The 20,415-nt window shown below is 35.2% G+C and overlaps 1 protein-coding gene and 1 non-coding gene across 3 annotated transcripts in view; both read right to left on the reverse strand.

Annotated features, from left to right (window-relative positions):
• Positions 1-566: 566 nt before the first annotated feature.
• On the reverse strand, positions 567-661 carry LOC121482218. The gene has a single exon (XR_005985568.1). It is a non-coding gene; the product is annotated as a small nucleolar SNORD12/SNORD106 (small nucleolar RNA).
• A 9,360-nt stretch (positions 662-10,021) lies between these two features.
• DARS1 (aspartyl-tRNA synthetase 1) overlaps positions 10,022-20,415 on the reverse strand; it is a 61,240-nt gene continuing 50,846 nt past the window's right edge. For both annotated transcript variants that reach the window (XM_041739717.1, XM_041739718.1), the window contains exons 11-16: positions 19,240-19,386; positions 17,520-17,562; positions 15,979-16,059; positions 14,809-14,920; positions 14,551-14,622; positions 10,022-10,692 (exon numbers count right to left, since the gene is read on the reverse strand). In XM_041739717.1, coding sequence (XP_041595651.1) covers positions 10,601-10,692; positions 14,551-14,622; positions 14,809-14,920; positions 15,979-16,059; positions 17,520-17,562; positions 19,240-19,386 — 547 coding nt within the window. In that variant the 3' untranslated portion in view covers positions 10,022-10,600. The remainder of the gene's footprint in view (positions 10,693-14,550; positions 14,623-14,808; positions 14,921-15,978; positions 16,060-17,519; positions 17,563-19,239; positions 19,387-20,415) is intronic.

Consider the following 20,415-nt stretch of genomic DNA (forward strand, 5'->3'; position numbering starts at 1 on the left):
GGTGAGAGCACATCTATTTTCAACATGGCTTACTATTTTAAGCCCACTGTTGAGACCAACTGTTCAGAATAAGAGATTCCTTTACTGAAAAAAAAAAAAAAAAAAAGAGATTCCTTTAAAAATGTTACTGCTCATTGACAATGCTGCTTGTCACCCAAGAGCTCTGATGGAGATGTGCCATGAGATGAATGTTTTTGTCTGCTACCAGAACATCCATTCCATAGCCCATGGATCAATGGGTAATTTTGACTTTCAAGTCTTATTATTTAAGAAATACCTTTCATAAGGCTACAGCTGCTATACATAGTGATTCCTCTGATGGATCTGGGCAAAGACAATTGAAAACCTTCTATAAAGGATTCACCATTCCAGATGCCATTAAGAACATCCATGATTCATGGGAGGGATCAAAATATGATGAACAAAAGTTTGGAAGAAGTTGATCCCAACCCTCATGGATGACTTTGAAAGACTCAAACTTCATTAAAGGAAATGGTAAGAAAACTAGAATTAGAAGTGGAACCTGGAGGTGGCTGAATTGCTGCCTTTTTTTTCCCCCCTTTCTTTCCAATGCATCAGAAAAAAACACTGGCTAATGGTTCGGCTAGATCAATAAGGTTAATCTGATGGGGGAAAATGTTATGTTATCAGCTGTGTTATTGCTTCTACCTTATGATAAAAATTTAATGGATAAGGAGTTCCTTCTTATGGATGAGCAAAGAAAATGGTTTTTTGAGATGGAATATGCCCAGTGAAGATGCTGTGAAGGTTGTTGAAATGACAACAAAGGATTTAAAATATTACATTAATTTAGTTGATAAAGCAATGGCAGGGTTCCAGAGGATTTCAATTTCGAAAGAGGTTCAATTGCGGATAAAATGCTACCAGTGTCACATGCTACAGAGAAATCATTCACGAAGGAGTCAATTGATGTAGCAAACTTTATTGTGGTCTTATTTTAGGAAATTGCCACAGTCACCCCAACTTTTAGCAATTACCACTGTGATCAGTCAGCAGCTCTCAACATTGGGACAAGACCCTCTATCAGCAACAAGATTATGACTGGCTGATAATGGTTAGCACTCTTTAGCAACAAAGTGCTTTTATTTATTATTATTTTTAAAGATTTATTTATTTATCTTAGAGAAAGAGAGAGAGAGAGAGGGGGAGAGAAAGAGCATGGGGAGGGGCAGAGGGAGAGAAAAACTTTAGTAGACTCCTCACTAAGCTCAGCCTGATGCAGGGCTTGATCTGATGACCTTGAGATCATGACCTGAGCTGAAACCAAGAGTTGGATGCTTAACCAACTGCGCCACCCAGAGGCCCTAGCAAGGATGTACTTTTAAATTAAGAGATGAACATTTTTTTTTTTTAAAGAAAATAATGCTGGGACACCCAGATGGCTCAGCGGTTTAGCACCGCCTTCAGCCCAGGGAATGATCCTGGAGTCCAGGGATTGAGTCCCACGTCAGGCTCCCTGCATGGAGCCTGTTTCTCCCTCTGCCTGTGTCTCTGCCTCTCTCTTTCTGTGTCTCTCATGAGTAAATAAATAAAATCTTAAAGAAAAAATTATGGCATTGCACACTTAAGAGACTATAGTATAAACAACTTCTATATGCACTGAGAAACCAAAAAAACTCATTTGATTTGCTTTTAGATATTCACTTTATTGTGGTGGTCTCGAAATGATTTGTAGTATCTCCAAAGTATGCCTGTAGTTAACTTGAAAACTATTTCAGTAAAGATCTAAACTAGAAAAATGGATTAACTCTTTTGAAGCTGAAATAATCCATCAGTATATGTAATCTTATTTTTATTTTTCATGATTTTTAAAAAAATATTTCATTTATTTATTCATGAGACAGAGAGAGAGAGAGAGAGAGAGAGAGAGAGAGAGAGAGAGAGGCAGAGACACAGGCAGAGGGAGAAGCAGGCTCCATGCAGGAAGCCTGATGTGGGACTTGATCCCGGGTCTCTGATCAGGCCCTGGGCTGAAGGTGGTGCTAAACCGCTGAGCCACCTGGGCTGCCCCTTAATCTACTTTTTTAAAAGCAGATTAGGAAAAAGGGCATAGGGTTAAAAATGATGTACTGCTTATATCTGTTCAGACCTCTCTGAGTGCATACACATATTTGGATAGGTACATGTAATTTTCCGTGAATAGTGTGACATGGTGTCTAGGTTAGGGTCCTGGTGAGAAACACATGGCACACTCAGGAGTGCTATGCTTGAAGATAGCTTTGTGAAGAGGTCATAATGCTTTGGGAAGCTTTAAAGAAAACCACAAGGGATGGTAATGTACCCTACTAGAACTAATGAGTATAGGAAGCTATTACCACCTCTAGACCTGAAGGGGCAGAAAGACAGTAGTAACTGGAACTTGAGAAGCTGTGGCTATACAGGAGCTGAGACTTTTGCTCAGTGCAAGGTGTGGCCTTCAGGAGAGGACAGAAATCCCAAAATGTGGCTCAGCAGAGAAGGAAAATAAATATCCTGACTTTTCTCTTCTCCTTGCATTCGATCTCCTGTTAATGCTTTCCAAAGACCAAATCCAATTAGAAGCTATTGAGAAGGGAGGGCAATTGATGCAGTCTATAGAAGTTGGACTCCCAGAGAAGGGGGAAAACAAAGAATGCCCCGCTCTCATACAGAGCTTTCTTTTTTTTTTTTTTTTTTTTTTTTTTTTTTTTCATACAGAGCTTTCAATAACAATGACTACACATACACGAAGTCCTAGCTTTGCATGGTTCAGATATACACAGCTTTTAGTTACTGCTGTTCCGTTAAATTACACATCTTTGAACAACATGGTTCAAATTCCAGTTATCATGGCATATTAACAATGAGTAATTGCATAAAATACAAACTTCACTGTTAGCTTTCCAGTCTACAAATCACTCTGCAAATAATAGATGTTCATCATATTTGTAACCAATCATGTCACTTCTTTCAAAGCTTGCCAGTGGTTACTGCATATGTTGTTCAGTTCATACAGACAGCAAAGTGTATAGTTGTGTTGCCTCCTTGTCCCCATTAATGAACCCATGTGACTTTTTAGAAAAGCAGGTAATTCAAAGAGGGAACTGGCCAACAAAGATGAAAGTAATGCAAATAAAAACAGAAAAGAATATTTTAACAGTCTAAATATTTCCAGATATGTCAATTATATCTCAATAAAGCTGGAAGAATTAAAAATCCCTTCCCCCTTAAAAAACACCTTCCAGAGCTTGCAGGAGCTTGTCTGCTGAAAAATAAGTTTCATATGACTCATATATAGTAATATACTATATAGAAACATTTACTTCAAAGGGAAAAAAAATTCAAGTCCTGAACTCACATTTCAGCCTGAGTTAACAAAGTTTTATTTCATAAAGTGCTCTTAGCTATAAGTTACAAAGAAAAAGAAATCCAAAGTACAGGAAGTTATGCAATCCAAGAGATAGTCCAAGGCAAAAGCCTCAAAACAAATTTGACTCTATCCCAGAACTCATGGATATGGAGCTATTCTCAGCCACTGTAAAAGCCAACTGGCCAACAATTCAGTATGAAAACTACTGGTCTAGGAGGTAGCATTTACTCATTATTCATATATTATTTTCTTCTTTCACATTATAATCATCCTCCTCAAGATGGTCCATGGTGAGAGGGCACCTGGGTGGCTCAGTCCATTAAGCATCTGCCTTTGGCTCAGGTCATGATCCTGGGGTCCTGGGATCAAGCCCTGCATCGGGCTCCCTGCTCAGTGGGGAGTCTGCTTCTCCCTACCCCTACTCCTACCCTCTCAAATAAATAAATAAATCTAAAAAAAAAAAAAAAAAAAAGGTCCATGGGGTTTACATGTGATAACTCCTTTTATGTCAAGAACAAAACCAAAATAAAATCAGGCAAAAATAATTTTGTAGTTTAGTATGATAAAGCATTTATTGGAAGCATAAATGATGGCATAATTCTCACCAAAGAATATATGAACAAAAATGGGCACAAATGAGGTAAGAACTAATTAGAAATTTTAGAAATGAAAAATAGGCACTAAAAATATGCAATAAATGGGGTTAATTTTAGATTAAGCATATTTGAAGAGTAATTAAATTAGAAGACCATGATGAAAGCCTCAGTAAGAACACAGAACACAAAGATGAAAAATATGAGAAAAGTTAGAGACCCAACAGAAGAGTTAGAGGCCCAAATTTAGCAAATTGGAGTTAAAAAAAAAATGGAGCAAATGGTAAGAAACAATACTGAAGATACACTTGCTGAGAATTTTTCATACTGAAAAACAGATGTGGGTCTTTGACAAAAAGCATATTCATTACTGAGCAAGATGAATAACTGTCAAACAGATGACAAATTGGTAGAATATCAAAGATAAAGAGGCAAATTAAAAGCTGCCAAGGAAAGAGGATTATCTACAAAGGAAAAACAACTATACTGACAGTAAACTGTTCATAAACAGCAAGAGAATTTTAAAAAATTTCATTTATTTATTCATGAGAGACACAGAGGGAGAGGCAGGGACATATGCAGAGGGAGAAGCAGGCTCCCTGTGGGGAGCCTGATGAGGCACTCGATCCCAGGACCCTGGGAGCCAAAAGCAGATGGCTCAACCACTGAGCCACTCAGGCACCCTGACAGCAGAGAATTTAATGGTGCTAAGGGAAAGATAACTGCCAACCTGGAATTTTATACTGAGTCCAACTATCATTCAAGAGGACAGAACACATTCATGTTTATAATCATTAATCAACAGGCTCTAACTTAAAGAAATACTAAAGGGGGAACTACAGAGAGAAAAATGAACACAGATGAAATGTACAGATAAAAAATGTCACAAAAGTTGATAAAAAAAAGTCAGTATATCAACTAGACTATAAGAAAGAAAACTGAAACTTAGTCTTAGCAAACTAGGGGAAAAAACCTTAAAGAAAGCATAAGGAAGATGATATAAGAGCAGAAATTAAAAAACAAACAAGAAAACATAAAGAGGATCAATAGGATCAAAAGCTAAATATTAGGTGAAGAGATTTAAAGGAAATACATAAATGTTTAATAAGATCTTAAGGATTAATGAAAGAGAAAAAAAAGGTACAAGAAGATGAGGTTAAAACTTTTTAAAATCCTAAGAGAATACTGTGAATCTTATCCTATTAAATATAAAACTTTCTAAATCAAACAAACCTTTTTTTTTTTTTAAGATCACATTTATTATTTAGAAAGAAAGAGAGCATGAGTCTGTGTGTTAGCAGGGAGGCTTGAGGGAGAGGAAAGGAGAATATCAAGCAGACTTCTCAATGAGCGCAGAGCCTGACTGGGCCTCCATCTCACAACCCATGTGAGAGTTCCTCCCCATAGGAAGCCTGACATCATGACCTAAGCTGAAATCAAGAGTCAGATGCTTAACTGACTGAGCCACCCAGGTGCCCCTCAACAAACCTTTTCAAAAATCAGAGGCTAGGACACCTGGGTGGCTCAGTGGTTGAGCGTCTGTCTTCAACTCAGGGGGTGATCCTGGAGTCCCGGATTGAGTCCCATATTGGGATCCTTGTGAGGAGCCTGCTTCTCCTGTCTCTGCCTCTCTGTGTCTCTCATGAATAAATAAATAAATATAAAAAAAAATCAGAGGATGTTATCTCATAGATATTCAAACTGGAAAAAAAATATAAAAAAGAAAACAATGGCTATAAACAGAGACAGAAAATCCATAAATATAAAATTAGTAACTATAAGTGGACTGTAAAAGTTAAGAATGATATATTATAGTCTCTAGAGCAATCACTAAAAAACAATACAAAGAAGTTCAATTAAAATACCAATAGGAAAAAAAATTCCAATAGGAAAATGAAATACTAAAAAATATTTATATTCATTAAAAAAAGACAAGAAAAGAAAAATAGAGGAACAAAAAACAGAAGAGGCAAGTAGGAAACATTAAAGGTAGATACAAACCTAACCATGTAAATAACTACATTAAGTCTTTTGGGATAAACTTCCCAATTAAAATGTAGAGATTGGGGATGCCTCGGTAGCTCAGTGGTTGAGTGTCTGCCTTCAGCTCAGGTCATGATCCTGGGGTCCTGGGATTGAGTCCTGCGTCAGGCTCCCCACAGGAAGCCTGCTTCTCCCTCTGCCTGTGTCTCTGTCTCTCATGAATAAATAAATAAAATCTTAAAAAAAAAAAAGGAAGACTCAAACTTAATGTGCCAATTCTCCTCAAATTGATCTACAGAATCAATACAATCCAAGTCAAAATCTTAGCAAACTTTTTTGAAAATAAATTGATATGATGATATAAAAATTTAAATGAGAAGTCACAGGACTTAGAATAATCCTGGAAAGAGAAACAGGACTGTAAGATTTATACCCTGATTCAAGATTTACTTAAAGCTGCAAAAATCAAGACACTGTAGTACTGGTGCAAAGAAAAGACAATATAAATCAATGGAATAGAAGAGAGAGTTTAGAAATAGATCCATATATATAGGATCAACTCTTTTCTACAAAGGTGCTAAGATAATTCAACAGGGAAAGAACCTTGACCCCTACAAATACCATTTACAAAGATTAACTCAAAATGGATCATAGACCTAAATGTAAGAGCTCAAATTACTAAAATTATAGAAAACACACGAGAAAACACTTGTGACACTTGATGAAGCAGAGATTTATTAAACAGATCACAAGCACAAGCATAAAATTAAAAGCTTTTGCTCTTTAAAAGGCAGTTAAAGAAAAAAAAAAAGGCAAGCCACAGACTAGAAGAAACTAGCTGCCAAAAATACAATGTCAGAGAGTTCATATTCAGAATATATAGAGCTCTTACAACTGAAGAAGACAATCAACTCAATAAAAGAAATGGGCAAAAGATAGGAAGACACTTCCACAAAGATACAGATATGGCCAATAAGCACATGAAAAGATGCTTAACATCATCTGTCAGGAGGGAAATGCAAATTAGAGCCACAATGAGATACAACTATACAATCACTGCAACAGCTAAAAGGAAAAAAGCCCTGACATTTCTAAGTTTGGCGATAATGTGGAACAGCTTAAATTTTTAGTCCCTGCTGGTGGAAATACAAAATGGCATAGCTACTTTGGCAAACAGTATTGCAGTATCTTACAAAGTTAATTAAACATACACTTCTCATATTAGAAATTTCACTCCTAAGTATCTACCTAATACAAATGAAAACATGTCAGACTCCTGGGTGGCTCAGCAGTTGAGCATGTCTTTGGCTCAGGGCATGATCCCAGGGTTCTGGGATGGAGTCCCACATAAGGCTCCCTGATTCTCCCTCTGTCTATGTCTCTCTGCCTCTCTCTCTGTCTCTCATGAATAAATAAAATAAAAAAAAGAAAGAAAACATGTCTACACAAAGACATTCAATGTTCATAGAGGCACTATTATAGATTAAAATCTGGACACTACTCATATGTCCCATCAACTGAATGGGTAAGTAAATTATGGCATATCTATTCTATGGAATACTATTCATCAATAAAAAAGTATACTAGTGTATCTGGGTGGCTCGGTCAGTTGAGCATTTGACTCTTTTTTTTTTTTTTAATTTTTTTTTTAAAATTATTTATTTATGATAGTCATATATATAGAGAGAGGCAGAGACAAGGCAGAGATAAAGGCAGAGGGAGAAGCAGGCTCCATGCACCAGGAGCCCGACATGGGACTCGATCCCGGGTCTCCAGGATCGCGCCCTGGGCCAAAGGCAGGCGCCAAACCGCTGCGCCACCCAGGGATCCCCGAGCATTTGACTCTTGATTTGGCTCAGGTCATGATTTGAGTTGTGAAACTAAGCCCCATGCTGGGCTTCACACTGGGTGTGGAGCCTGCTTAAGATTCTCCCTCTACCTCTGTTCCTCCTCCCCTGCTACAAAAAGGAAATACACTATTAATACACGCAACATGGATGAATCTCAGAAACATAATGCTTAGAGAAAGGAATGAAGCATGAAAGACTATTATATTGTTCCATTTATATGAAACGCTAGAAAAGGCAAAACTATAATGAAAGTAGATCTTTAGTTGCTAGAGGTGGAGACTGACTAGGAACTTGCTGGGGCAATGAAAATGTTCTGCAGTTTGATTATGCTGCAGGTTACTTCACTGTATAAAATCACCAAAATTAATCAAAATGATACACTTCAGTGAGTTTTTGTTATAGGTATTAGAAAGTTGAATTCAGTAGTACATACGAACAAAGTATTATGTAGTGTTCAAGGAATATCTGTTCCAGAAAATTATCAGGATTTTCTATACTGTAATCTACCATATTCAAAACTAAAAGAAAAAAAATTGCAGCGAATACGGAAAAAGTATTTGACAAATTCAACATTCATAACAAAGTCTTAACAAAAGGCATCTATTAAAAACCTACAGAAAATATCACACTTAGTTTTGAGACTTTACATGTATTTAAATAAAAACAGGAAAAGCATGGCCCCATGCTTTTATTCAACATTCTACTTGAGGACTCAACCTAATGCAATAAGTAAATGAAACAAGAGTTAGACAGGAAGAGCTAAAACTCCTTTCCTTAACTGCCAGACACTATTCTATGTGCCAGGCACTGTTCTAAGGGTTTCACTTTTTAAACCCTACAATAGTCCCATGAAATAGGATTACGCAGATGAGGAAAGTTGAGGATAAGCAAGTTACCCAAGGTTATACAGCTAGTGAATAGCAAAATCAGGATGCGAATCCAGTCAGTATAGACAAAGAATACATAACTTACTCCTGTTCTATCCTTACCATTAGTCTACTTTGAAAATACACTCAGTACGAAGTATACAACTAAGAGTTCAGGTATGTTGCTGCACAGACAAAAACCCCCATAAAAACTGGTAACTGATAGTGTTCTTATGCCTTAGTAACAAACAACTTAAAAATCTAATAGGAAAAAAGATCCCATTCCCTATAGAAAAAAAGTAGTATGATACTCTGGCGTAAAGTAAAAATTAAAAAACAACTTTGAAGGAAAATAAAGAGTACCAATGTATTTTCCAATTAAAGAAAAATACGAGAAATGAAGGGATAGACAATGTTCAGTCACTGGAAGACTAAAGAGAAGAAAATTCCAAGTCTTTCAAATTGTTCTACAGATTTATGGCAATTGCAATCAAAATCCCAAAATATATATATCAAATAAATCTGTAAAACAATACTAGACATGTTTGGAATACTTCATAATACAAAAATTAAATAAAAAATGTCATATCATTTTAAGACTTTACAGACTTTATTTTGAAAGAAACTATGATTCTATGAATTTGAGAATAGCTTTAGGCTATTTTAGGGCCTGGGAGTTAATACAGAAAAAGATGGTTAATAGTCCATTTATTCTTGGGGTAGCTTAAACTTATTCAATAGTTTTGGAGTGCCTACTATACTCAGGATAGTCTAGTAGAATATGAAGGCGATATTCTAAAAATTGAGTCTCTACTTTCTCAGAGGCTTATAATCTAGATTGTGAAATATTAATTTTCATCAAAAGTAGTGGGTAGATGTTTATGGGCCAGGAGTAATGTCCTACCTTTCTGACTTCATTATTTTCTGCATTTTTTCTTTTCCTGTAGGAAAATATCCACTTTATTTCTGTCCATTACATGTTTTTCACTGTAAAATTAACATTAGCATCAACATAGTTAATACTCTAGTGGGAAAGTATTCCTAATTGTAATTCGTACACAAAAGTTTCTTTTTGGTAGGGAAAATGATAGTGCATTTCAATGAAATTTCACTAAATATTAGTACCAGTTAAAAATGAAACAAAATTCTGCAATATTTTAAAATCTATGTGAAATAAACTATTAAGTAACCCAAGCTTTCAGTTTTAGGAATTCTACCCTCTTATATCCATCTGAACTTATATCCTGATATATGTTATCAATATATCAGCTTTCATTTATTTTTAGGCATTTACATGAACTAAAGTACTTTTTCTTTTTCCAAATTATAAATGTCAAAACCAGTTACAAAATCAGACTGCCATGAAGTTACACAAAGACAACAATGACTAGCTTTAAAATTTTATTGAAATTCAAGTTAGAATTTAACAATTTAATATAGCATTATATTGGGTATCTTCTAACCAGTATTCTCACCTGCTTTACAGGATTTTAGGGCACAACTTTAAAGAATTGATACTTTCTGCCTAATTTTCCATGAGATGCCAATTATACAATCATTAAAATCTTAGATGCTTCCCTAAAATTACCCTTATTTCAATGTTAGAATTTAAAAAAATAAGCTCAAATATTGAAAATTTAAGACATTAATATTGTAGCCACTATAATATAGAAAAAAAAACCTTACACAATCTGTTTAAAATTAACATTTACTGTAGTAATGCAGTATGAATTTTTAACGTAACCACATGAATTTTTCATTAAAATGTTCGACCATTTCCTACTGAAGCATGTCCAAAGTTATAAAAATCTTCTGTTTTAAAGTGACCTATATTGCATTAATCCAAAGTAACTGTGGCACTTGAGATAAGACATTTATTCCATTGTATATTTTAAGTAGCTAAGGGATAGCCTGATCAATAGCAGGTTACTGGAAAGAATAAAAAAAAGCAAGGCTTCTTTAAGGAGTGAGTCGTTTAGGATCCCGGGGGAACATTGACGTCTGACGAACATTGTGCAATCCCAAAAAAAGCATCGTCACTCGTTCTAACCCTGGGGGAAAAAAAATAATTAACTCATTTTCTGAAAACCTTTCAGGGTCTTACTTATTGAAACTACTATCACAGTATCATTCAACAAAATACTATTATTTTGGGTTTATTTCAAATGGACTGATTTGGAGTGCCTAAGTGGCTTAGTGGTTCAAGCATCTAATTCTTGATTTCTGCCCAGCTCATGATCTCAGGGTTTAGAATTGAGCCCCATTTGGCTCTGTACTGGACATGGAGCCCATTTAGGATTCTCTCTCACTCTTCCTTTGCTCCCTCACCCTGTGCCCCCATGCACACTTTTGCTCTAAAATAAATAAATATTGGGTATGATTCAGAAATGGAAAAACAGAAATGATGCTGGTTGTGGGAAGGATTAAATGAGATATCCTTAAGTTGTCTGGATTCTGTGAACTACAAAAATCATGTAAATGTCCAAAACTTATAATTTAAACAAACACAAAAAACCCATTTTATAAACCTATCTATATTTGGGGCATCTGGGTGGCTCAGCTGGTTAAGCATGCAACTTCTTGATGTCGGTTCAGGTCATGATCTCGGGGTTGTGAGATAAGACCCCCATACTGGGCTCAAGCAGTGGGCATAGGCCTGCTTAATATTCTCTATTTCTCTCCCTTCCCTTGAGCTCTCTTAAAAAAAAAAAAAATATATATATATATATATTTATATATATATATTTATATAGGTGTATATATATGTATTTTCAAATGGGGCCAAAATCTTTTTTTTTTTTTGGGGGGGGGGTCCAAAATCTTAATAGTCCAGGCCATCACTATAAGATGAGAGCCATAAACTTGTTCAAGGAAGTTTATTAATGGAAATACCAAAAATTTACTGTAATTCAATAGATATATAACATGGTAGTTCCTAGTATAAAATACTCTAGGATACGTTATTGTAAATGTTTTGAGTACAGAAGAGACTCATTTTGACACTGACTTAAATATTGTATTACTGGAAAGAATTAAGACCAAGTACCACTTAGGAAACAGAGCAGAACTAGTAAATGAAATTGTGGGTGTACAATTTATTTTCCCAAAGTTGTATAGACATGTATTACAGAAAAAAGGCAAGGTCAAAGAGTATTTTCATTTAGCAGTAACTTCTAATTAATGTTTTGTTTTTTAAAGATTTTATTTATTTATTCATGAGAAACACAGAGAGAGAGAGAGAGGGGAAGAGACACAGGCAGAGGGAGAAGCAGGCTCCATGCAGGAAGGATTGTGGGACTCCAGGATCACGCCCTATGCTGAAGGCAGACACCCAACTGCTGAGCCACCCAGGCGTTCAAGGAATTAACGCCTTTTTTTTTTAAAAAAAGATTTTGTTTATTCATGGGAGACACACACACACACACACAGAGGCAGAGACGTAGACAGAGGGAGAAGCAGGCTCCAGGCAGGGAGCCTGCTGTGGGACTTGATCCTGAGACCCCAGGATCAGGCCCTGGGTTGAAGGTGGCGCTAAACCACTGAACCACCCGGGCTGCCCTAATGCTTTTTTTAAAGAGTTTATTTATTTATTTGAGAGACAGCAAGCACGAGCATGAGCAGGATGGAGTAGAGGGAGAGGGAGAAGCATCCCAGACCCTGGAATCATGACCTGAGACAAAGACAGATGCTTAAATGATGAGTCACCCAGATGCCTGAGAATTAACATTTTTAAGAAAAGACTTTATTTATTTGAGAGAGAGAGAGAGAGACAGAGCACAGGCAGAAGGGAGAAAAGGGGAGAGGGAGAAGGTTCCCCATTGAGTTGGAAGCCCAATGTGGGACTTGATCCCAGCACTCTGGGATCATGGCCTAAGCCACCAAGGTGCCTCCCAAATTAACATTTTTATTGTTATACCTTACAACAACAAAAAAAAACCCTGCAGATATTTGAACCTCGTATTATAGTAATCTAATATTAATCTTAAAATAAAAACACCATATCCCAGGACGCCAGGGTGGCTCAACGGTTAAGCATCTGCCTTTGGCTCAAGACATGATCCTGAAGGCCTGGGATTGAGTCCCACATCGGGCTCCCTGCATGGAGCCTGCTTCTCCCTCTGCCTGTGTCTCTGCCTCTCTCTCTATGCCTCTCATGAATAAATAAAATCTTAAAAAACAAAAAACAACACCCCCCCATGTCCCCACTCAGAAAATGAGTAGTATTTGATAATCATTCAAATGTCCTTCACAAGTATGATTAAAATTTACATTGTCCATCAGTCATGAAAATTTGGAAAATACAAATGCACATTACTGAATACTTTAAGAGAAAATAGCTGTCAATCTCCCACTAAAAATTAAACTATATTTCCAATGTAGCACTGTTTGTAATACAAAAAAAGGTTGGTATCAATCTACATGTCCATCAGTTAAGAAGGTGGTAACAAGATTATGGCGTACCCTTTCAATGGATTGATTCTATGTAGTGTTAAAAAGACTGAAAAAGTCTTTAAGAATTGATAAGGAACAGAGCAGCCCAGGTAGCTCAGCGGTTTAGTGCGGCCTTCAGCTCAGGGCCTGATCCTGGAGATCCGGAATTGAGTCCCATGTCAGGCTCCCTGCATGGAGCCTGTTTCTCCCTCTGCCTGTTTCTCTGCCTCTCTCTGTGTGTCTTTCATGAATAAATAAAACAAATCTTTAAAAAAAAATTGATAAGTTACAAAATATAGTGAGAAATGCAAGGTATTGAATAATTTATACAGTATGCTACAATTTGTGTAAAAATATTTTTAAAAGTGTATTTTTACATATGCAAAGATTATCTTTACAAAAGTAAAAAGAAAAAACTAGAAACAAGTTTTTTATAGGGAGATGAATTCACATTCTTCTATACTTTCCAAAAAAATTTTAAAATATAGTACCGATTCACCAACCCCCTCCAAAAAACAACAAACAAAAATTTTAACAAATCTATACATTCAGAATTCAGAGTCTTTGATACGGACATCCAAAATTGAGCTAAACACTTACTCTTCTTATTTATTTTTTTAAGTGATCTGTACACCCAATTATAGGGCTCAAACTCACAACCCTGAGGTCAAGAGCTGCATGCTCCACTGACTAAGCCAGCCAGTCACCCCTTACCCTTTTTAAATCAGAGTGGTATCTTACATGTATTTTAGAAGTGGTCTGAAAAGTCAATGAAATGTTACATTACAAAAAAATTTGGGAGCAATCTGAGCTAACTTGTGGGAGAGCTTTAATTTGGGGTGGTCCAAATGAACTCATGGATGCATAAAGTAGGATACTCAATTTATAAGAAATTTTGCTTCTAAACTCTTCAGAGAATAACAATGGCTAGAAATTATAGTATTTTAGAACATACAAATTACCTGTTTGTTTTGTTCCTTGGAAATCAAATATTCATTCAGTTGCAATTCATTCATTCAGTTGCAAATGAATGAATTATTCATTGAATTATAACAAATTATAAAATTTGTTAACAAATTATAAATTTGAGGGGATCCCTGGGTGGCGCAGCGGTTTGGCACCTGCCTTTGGCCTGGGGCGCGATCCTGGAGACCCGGGATCGAATCCCACATCAGGCTTCCGGTGCATGGAGCTTGCTTCTCCCTCTGCCTATGTATCTGCCTCTCTCTCTCTGTGACTATCATAAATAAATAAAAATTAAAAAAAAAAATTATAAATTTGTTATAAAATTATAAAATTTGTTATAATTCAAATTTGTACTATACTTAGCACGTATGGGCTTATTTGTAAGCAATCACAATAAACAAAATTTAGTTTTTGGATCCAATGCTGAAGAAATTTAGCTAGAAGTGAATGAACACTTTGCCAAATGAAATCTGGGTTGGAAATACATTGTCATAATATTAAAATAATATTACCAATGCCTCCGCCGGCATGAGGAGGGGCTCCAAAGCGGAAGGAATCAATGTATGCCTTAATTTTCTCCAAATCTAGAAAAAAATAGAAAAAAACTCAAAAACCAAATGTAACTTATCATCTCATTTAGTGACTTTTAGCAATTATTGTTCAGTAAAGATTAAAACAAATGATGATGTTTCTGAGAAGTCTTTAAAAGGTTTAAAATGTGTTGCTTTCACAATATACATTAATCTCCTGCATATCTTTAAGTTATTTACCAATTCCATGATGTAAGGCTCGCTCTGTTAGCAGCTGAGGATCATGTATTCTTTGAGCTCCTGATAGTATTTCTTCTCCTCTCATGAACATATCGTAAGAGTTGGACTGTTTCTTCAGGGAAAAACAAACACACAAGAAAAGACCACTTTTCAACTGTCATTCCACTTCCATTACTCATGAGAAAAAAAATCTCTTGCACAAAGAGCAAGTCCATTTTCCCCTCTATTAATGATGCAATCTGCTCTAACGAGCACAATTTGTTTCTCTAACACAAGATTAAACTAGTGAGAGCTGTATAATAACTTCTTCCTTCCCTTTATCAGATTTTATGATCCCCGTCTTCTACACTTTTGGATAACAGATCAGAGCACCATAATCTGGCTTGTAAGATGTAGTGCTGATTCTCATTTCATCATCAGAAATGTTTTTAAGTGTGATATGATTTGGGGTCATTTTTAGAACTTCAAATTATCAACAACTGTCTTTTTAATCCAAAATTTTTTTTTATTTTAATAAAAGTAAATAGAACATCAATTTACCATAGTTTAACTTATTCCTGTATCAGGTTTTAACTTACTTTCCCTGTCTTTTGATAAACCAATAGTTTTCAAAGTATGAGTCCTAGATCATTAGCCTCAGTAATACAAATTATCAAGATCCCCTAAGACCAACTAATCAGACGGTCTGGTGATGGGGCCCAATTATCTGTCTTTTAAAATGCCCTCCTAGCGATTCTGATGCACACTGAGGTTTGGGAACCACTACAATGGAAAAACAGTAAAAGGCCACAAAACACAAATTAGATGAACTCTCAAGACAGAATGCTGTTTCTTAGTTCAAAGTCAATGGTAATATGATATGTTAAAGTCTGCAAGTCTAATGATACTACTTATTATTTATATGGCATTTCTTCCTCATAAATCTTCAAAAAATTATACATGAAAATAATTTTTAATGTAGGTTTTGGGACTAATTTTCTAGAATACTTATATTTCACAGTATCATTTTGACCTGAATTGACAGAAACTAGTAGTAATACATATAATGATGGCCCATTAAAATTGCAAATTACTGATAAAAACCATTATTCCCAGTATACAATTTAACATAGTCACAATAAGATTTTTCCTTCTTCCCCAAAACAAATTACTTAAAATAAAATTACTTACAGGATTTCTTGGGTCAGGCATGGTATAGAAAGGTCTTACAGCCAATGGATATTTATCAAGAATATAAAAGTCTGTATCATACTATTAAAAAAAAAAACATAAAAAATTTAACAGAAGTAAAAAAGGTTAACATTTTGATAATTAACTGTCCTTTAAAAAATGTTTTGTCTTTCAAAATTACTGTAATTATACTATGTATGCAGTAAGTATTCTACTTCTTTCAAGTGTCATCTGTATCCTATAGTATTTTGCCATCACGTTATAAATTCCTCCAATACTTAAATTGTAGGAGCTACTATTTATTTACTATTTCAAAAATTGTTTTCTTCTTTTTTGACACGTAATCTCTTTCCCAATGAAAATTAGGCTACAATACAATTCTTTGAATTTCATTTCTTTCTTTGCTAATCTAATTCATTTATTCTTTCAGATGCAATTTATTAACTTTTTGTTAAATTATCCCAAATCTCTTTGGGTTTTACAAAAACTACATTAAATCTATAAATTACTTTAGGAAAACCTGACATCTTTTACAATATTCATCTTCAAAAAAAACCTTATTTTACCAGCAATTTAAATTTTTGTGCAGACATCTAAAAAGAAATTTGGTAGTTTTCTTCATATGAAAAGTATAAGTGAAATAAGTAACATTAACATGAAATTATGATATTTTTGTTACAAAGAATAGTTACTTCATAACCTAAATTTAGTTAAAAAGAAACCAACCACATTTCAACTGTTTTTACATTAAACATTTTTACTAAAACTCAAGTGTAGAGGAAGGTCAAGAGCGGACAAACTGGAATCTACTCTGCTGAAATAGCATTTTATTTTTTTTAAAGATTTTATTTATTTATTCATGAGAGACACACAGAGAGAGGCAGAGACACAGGCAGAGGGAGAAGCAGCTCCATGCAGGGAGCCCAATGTGGGACTCGATCCCGGGTCTCCAGGATCACACCCTGGGCTGAAGGCTGCGCTAAACGGCTGAGCCACCCAGGCTGCCCTGAACAGCATTTTAAAGGTATACATTCAACACTGCAGTTTCAGAAATAGGTGAGCTCTCCAGTCAGTTTTGAGTGCAACCAGTAGGAGGAGCTCAAGGACTGTTTTCATTTATACACAATTCTAATTTCTTGAAAGACTACATTAAGTTCAGCTTTTATCTCTGGAGTTTTAGAAAATGAGATAGGAAAGCAGCTTTCACAAAAGAGGCAAAAAAGAAACTTATTTGCCTTCGAGTACCATGAGTCATCAAGGGTAGGAGGGAAGGCCATTTCTAAATAATTTTAAGCCATCTTGAGGTTGTTTCTGGTTAATCTGACAGTCTCATATAGATATCACTTTTAGAGGTACCTCAGTACAACCTAGTACAAAAATTAGACACTGAGCTAATCAAACTGACTGAGCAAAGCCTGTCTGAGTATTTTTTATTATTGGATCTTACTGTTCTGGAAGACTGTTTACCCTGCAACTGTTCTTTAGTACCAGAATATGTTTCAGATTTAGAAAAAGAAATCTACCATGTACAAGAGTCCTACCTTTTCCTTCACCAAACGACCCAACAGTTTTTCATTTGGTGTACTGAAAAACAAAAACAACCCCCCCCCCAGGAAATCAGGTGTTTGAATATCAAGTAGCAACTTAAAGAGTTTTAAGTTAATAAGGCCCCTCTCCCACTTGAAGTTCTCAAAGGATAAAAAAATTGGTCAAAATACATAGTTGTCTATCCTGCTCCTTTTTTTTTTTTTTAAAGATTTTTATTTATTTATTCATGAGAGACACAGAAAGAGACAGAGACATAGGCAGAAGGAGAAGCAGGCTCCATGCAGGGAGCCCGAGGTGGGACTCGATCCTGGGACTCCAGGATCACGCCCTGAGCCTAAGGCAGATGCTCAACCGCTGAGCCACCCAGGCATCCCTATCCTGCTCCTTTTAAAAAAGAAGTATAGTGACAACACTTAGTAGGTGCTGCTCAAAAATATTTAAATAAAATAAACAGATATAACAATTTATAGATTCAGAAATAACAAGGATGAAATAATATCCTACAATTATATATAATAAAAGTTTACTATAGCAACATAGGCTATTCTTGCCATCTTAAGTGGCTCCACTTCAAGATGGTCTCCCATTTTGTTACTTTATCATCAAAAGTTTATAAAACAAAAATCAACATTTTCAAGTTTTTTAAAAAAAATTTTAAAAAAGATTTATTCATCAGAGACATATAGAGAAGCAGAGACCTAGGCAGAGGGAGAAGCAGGCTCATCTCGGATTCCAGGATCATGCCCTGAGCCGAAGGCAGACGCTCAACTGCTGAGCCACCCAGGCATTCCAAGTCTTTAAAATTTAATAGTGTTACTATAGCTAAGAGGCTATTACTTAACTTCCATCCTAGGTAAGAACAACTGCCAAAATACTTAAGAAAATTCTGCTCAGCTTAAAATAATTAAAGAATTTATAGTTTGTCTTAAAAATGTAATTTAGCAATGAAGGAGATGCTTAAAACCATAAATGTATATTCCTGACAAACAAAAATAAAGGGTTTTGAGCAAAATATGCTTTTAAAAAGCCCTAAAAAAAAAGACAACAACCGTCGTTTTATTCCTTTATCCATACCAATTATTATTTTTTTTATCCATACCAATTATTGTAAGGGCTTAAATATTTTAAGAACCCTTGAGAAAAATGTAAGTATGGTAGATAGTATTTATTAAACTACATAATTTATTCAAAATTATAAGTTACATGACCTGAATTTAGATAACATAATACTATGTTACCAAATAAAGAACAGATATTTTTATAACTTTTGGAGATATTAATTTTGTGCCCTAATCCTGTGTGGGGATGGATTAAAACTGCTGTCTACTCTAACACCACTGATTTAGAAAGAGAGTAACATATCAGATGATAAAATCACAGGCATACGTCCCTATCTATTCTTTAAAGTGTTACAAACATGAGGGTGGTGTAGGGTCAAAAAATGGGATGTATAAACAAAACTACTGAAGCTTGGGCAGACCATATTTTTTTTTTTTTTTGGGCAGACCATATTTTTTTTTTTTTTTGGGCAGACCATATTAAACATAATGTTTTATTTCAGATCATACATTAAACAAAACATCATATTATACACCAAAGGTAATAAAACTGAAGTTTATCAGCTAGGTGGAAAAAAAAAATCATTTTTTAATATACTCATTCTTTTGTATCTTAAACCTAATTACTAAAGTTTAAAAAATCACAAAGTCAAACCTCAGATCTTCTTCATCTCCCATTTCGATTCCAGCTTCCCTAAGCATAGCCAATGCTTCACAATACTCAAGTCTTAATGTTGGTTCCAAAAATTTGAATGGCTCACACGGGAATTGTTTATTCACTGTCTGAATTTCAGTTTGAAACCTATTTGTACAATGATAGAATAAAAAAAATGTGTCATGTTCTCTCCACAAGAGGTCACTGTGACAATACATAAACATAATTTTTAAGAAAAATTTTACTAATACAAGTGAAATAAAGAGCATATAGCTTTATTCTTCTACAACTTGATACATACATATTTTTTTAAACAAAGAAACATTTTTAACATTTCACGGGGGTCACCGTATGTGCGACGATGAAGAAAGGGCAATCTGAGTAGGTTCAGGGGTGGTAGCAGCTCCATGGTCAGCCAAGTGCCTTCTCTAGCTGAACCACTCAGCCTTACAGACTCTCCTATCTGGGGAACCATTACCTAATGGCTGGCTGATATGGACCCAAAGAGTCTACTCTACATATTATTAGTTCTATCTGTTCCACTGATAATGATTTTGAAATTCAGAGGTAACTCAAAAGGAAATAGTTTTATAGCATTTTAAATTAATTATAGCATAATTAACTTTTTATAAAGGGGATGGGCAGAGGCAAGGGGAGAAAAAGAATCTTAAGCAAGCTCCATGCTCAGTGCTGAGCCCGAAGCAAGCTTGATCTAACAATCCTGAGATCATGATCTGACCTAAAATCAAGAGTTGAACGCTTAACCTACTGAGCCACTCAGGCACCCCTTAAAGGAAATACTTTTAGAGAAAGTTGTCTTATGTAAGATCAGCCTCAATACAAAAATTGCCTTGGAGACTTTCAGGCTCTTCTGTAGTAGTAGTAACATCTAAGAAAAAATATATGGTAGGTATTGAGTACCTGTCACATAAAATCATTATTTGAATCAGTGTATGTACCAGGAAAAAGTATTAACAAGGAATTATTTACATTAAAGATGAAATTTAAATACTCAAAATATTTACACCTTTCTTAGTCTCCTCTTAATTTGTCACTACAGTGGCATTAAAGGATTAAAAACTTTATAACTCGTATCAGCTAATACTGCTAGTGATATAAAGTATCCATTTTATAAGGCATTAAAAATAACAGACTTTTTAATCCTTTAACACTTGT

This window comes from Vulpes lagopus, chromosome 24, assembly GCF_018345385.1.
Source record: "Vulpes lagopus strain Blue_001 chromosome 24, ASM1834538v1, whole genome shotgun sequence".
NCBI lineage: Eukaryota > Metazoa > Chordata > Mammalia > Carnivora > Canidae > Vulpes > Vulpes lagopus.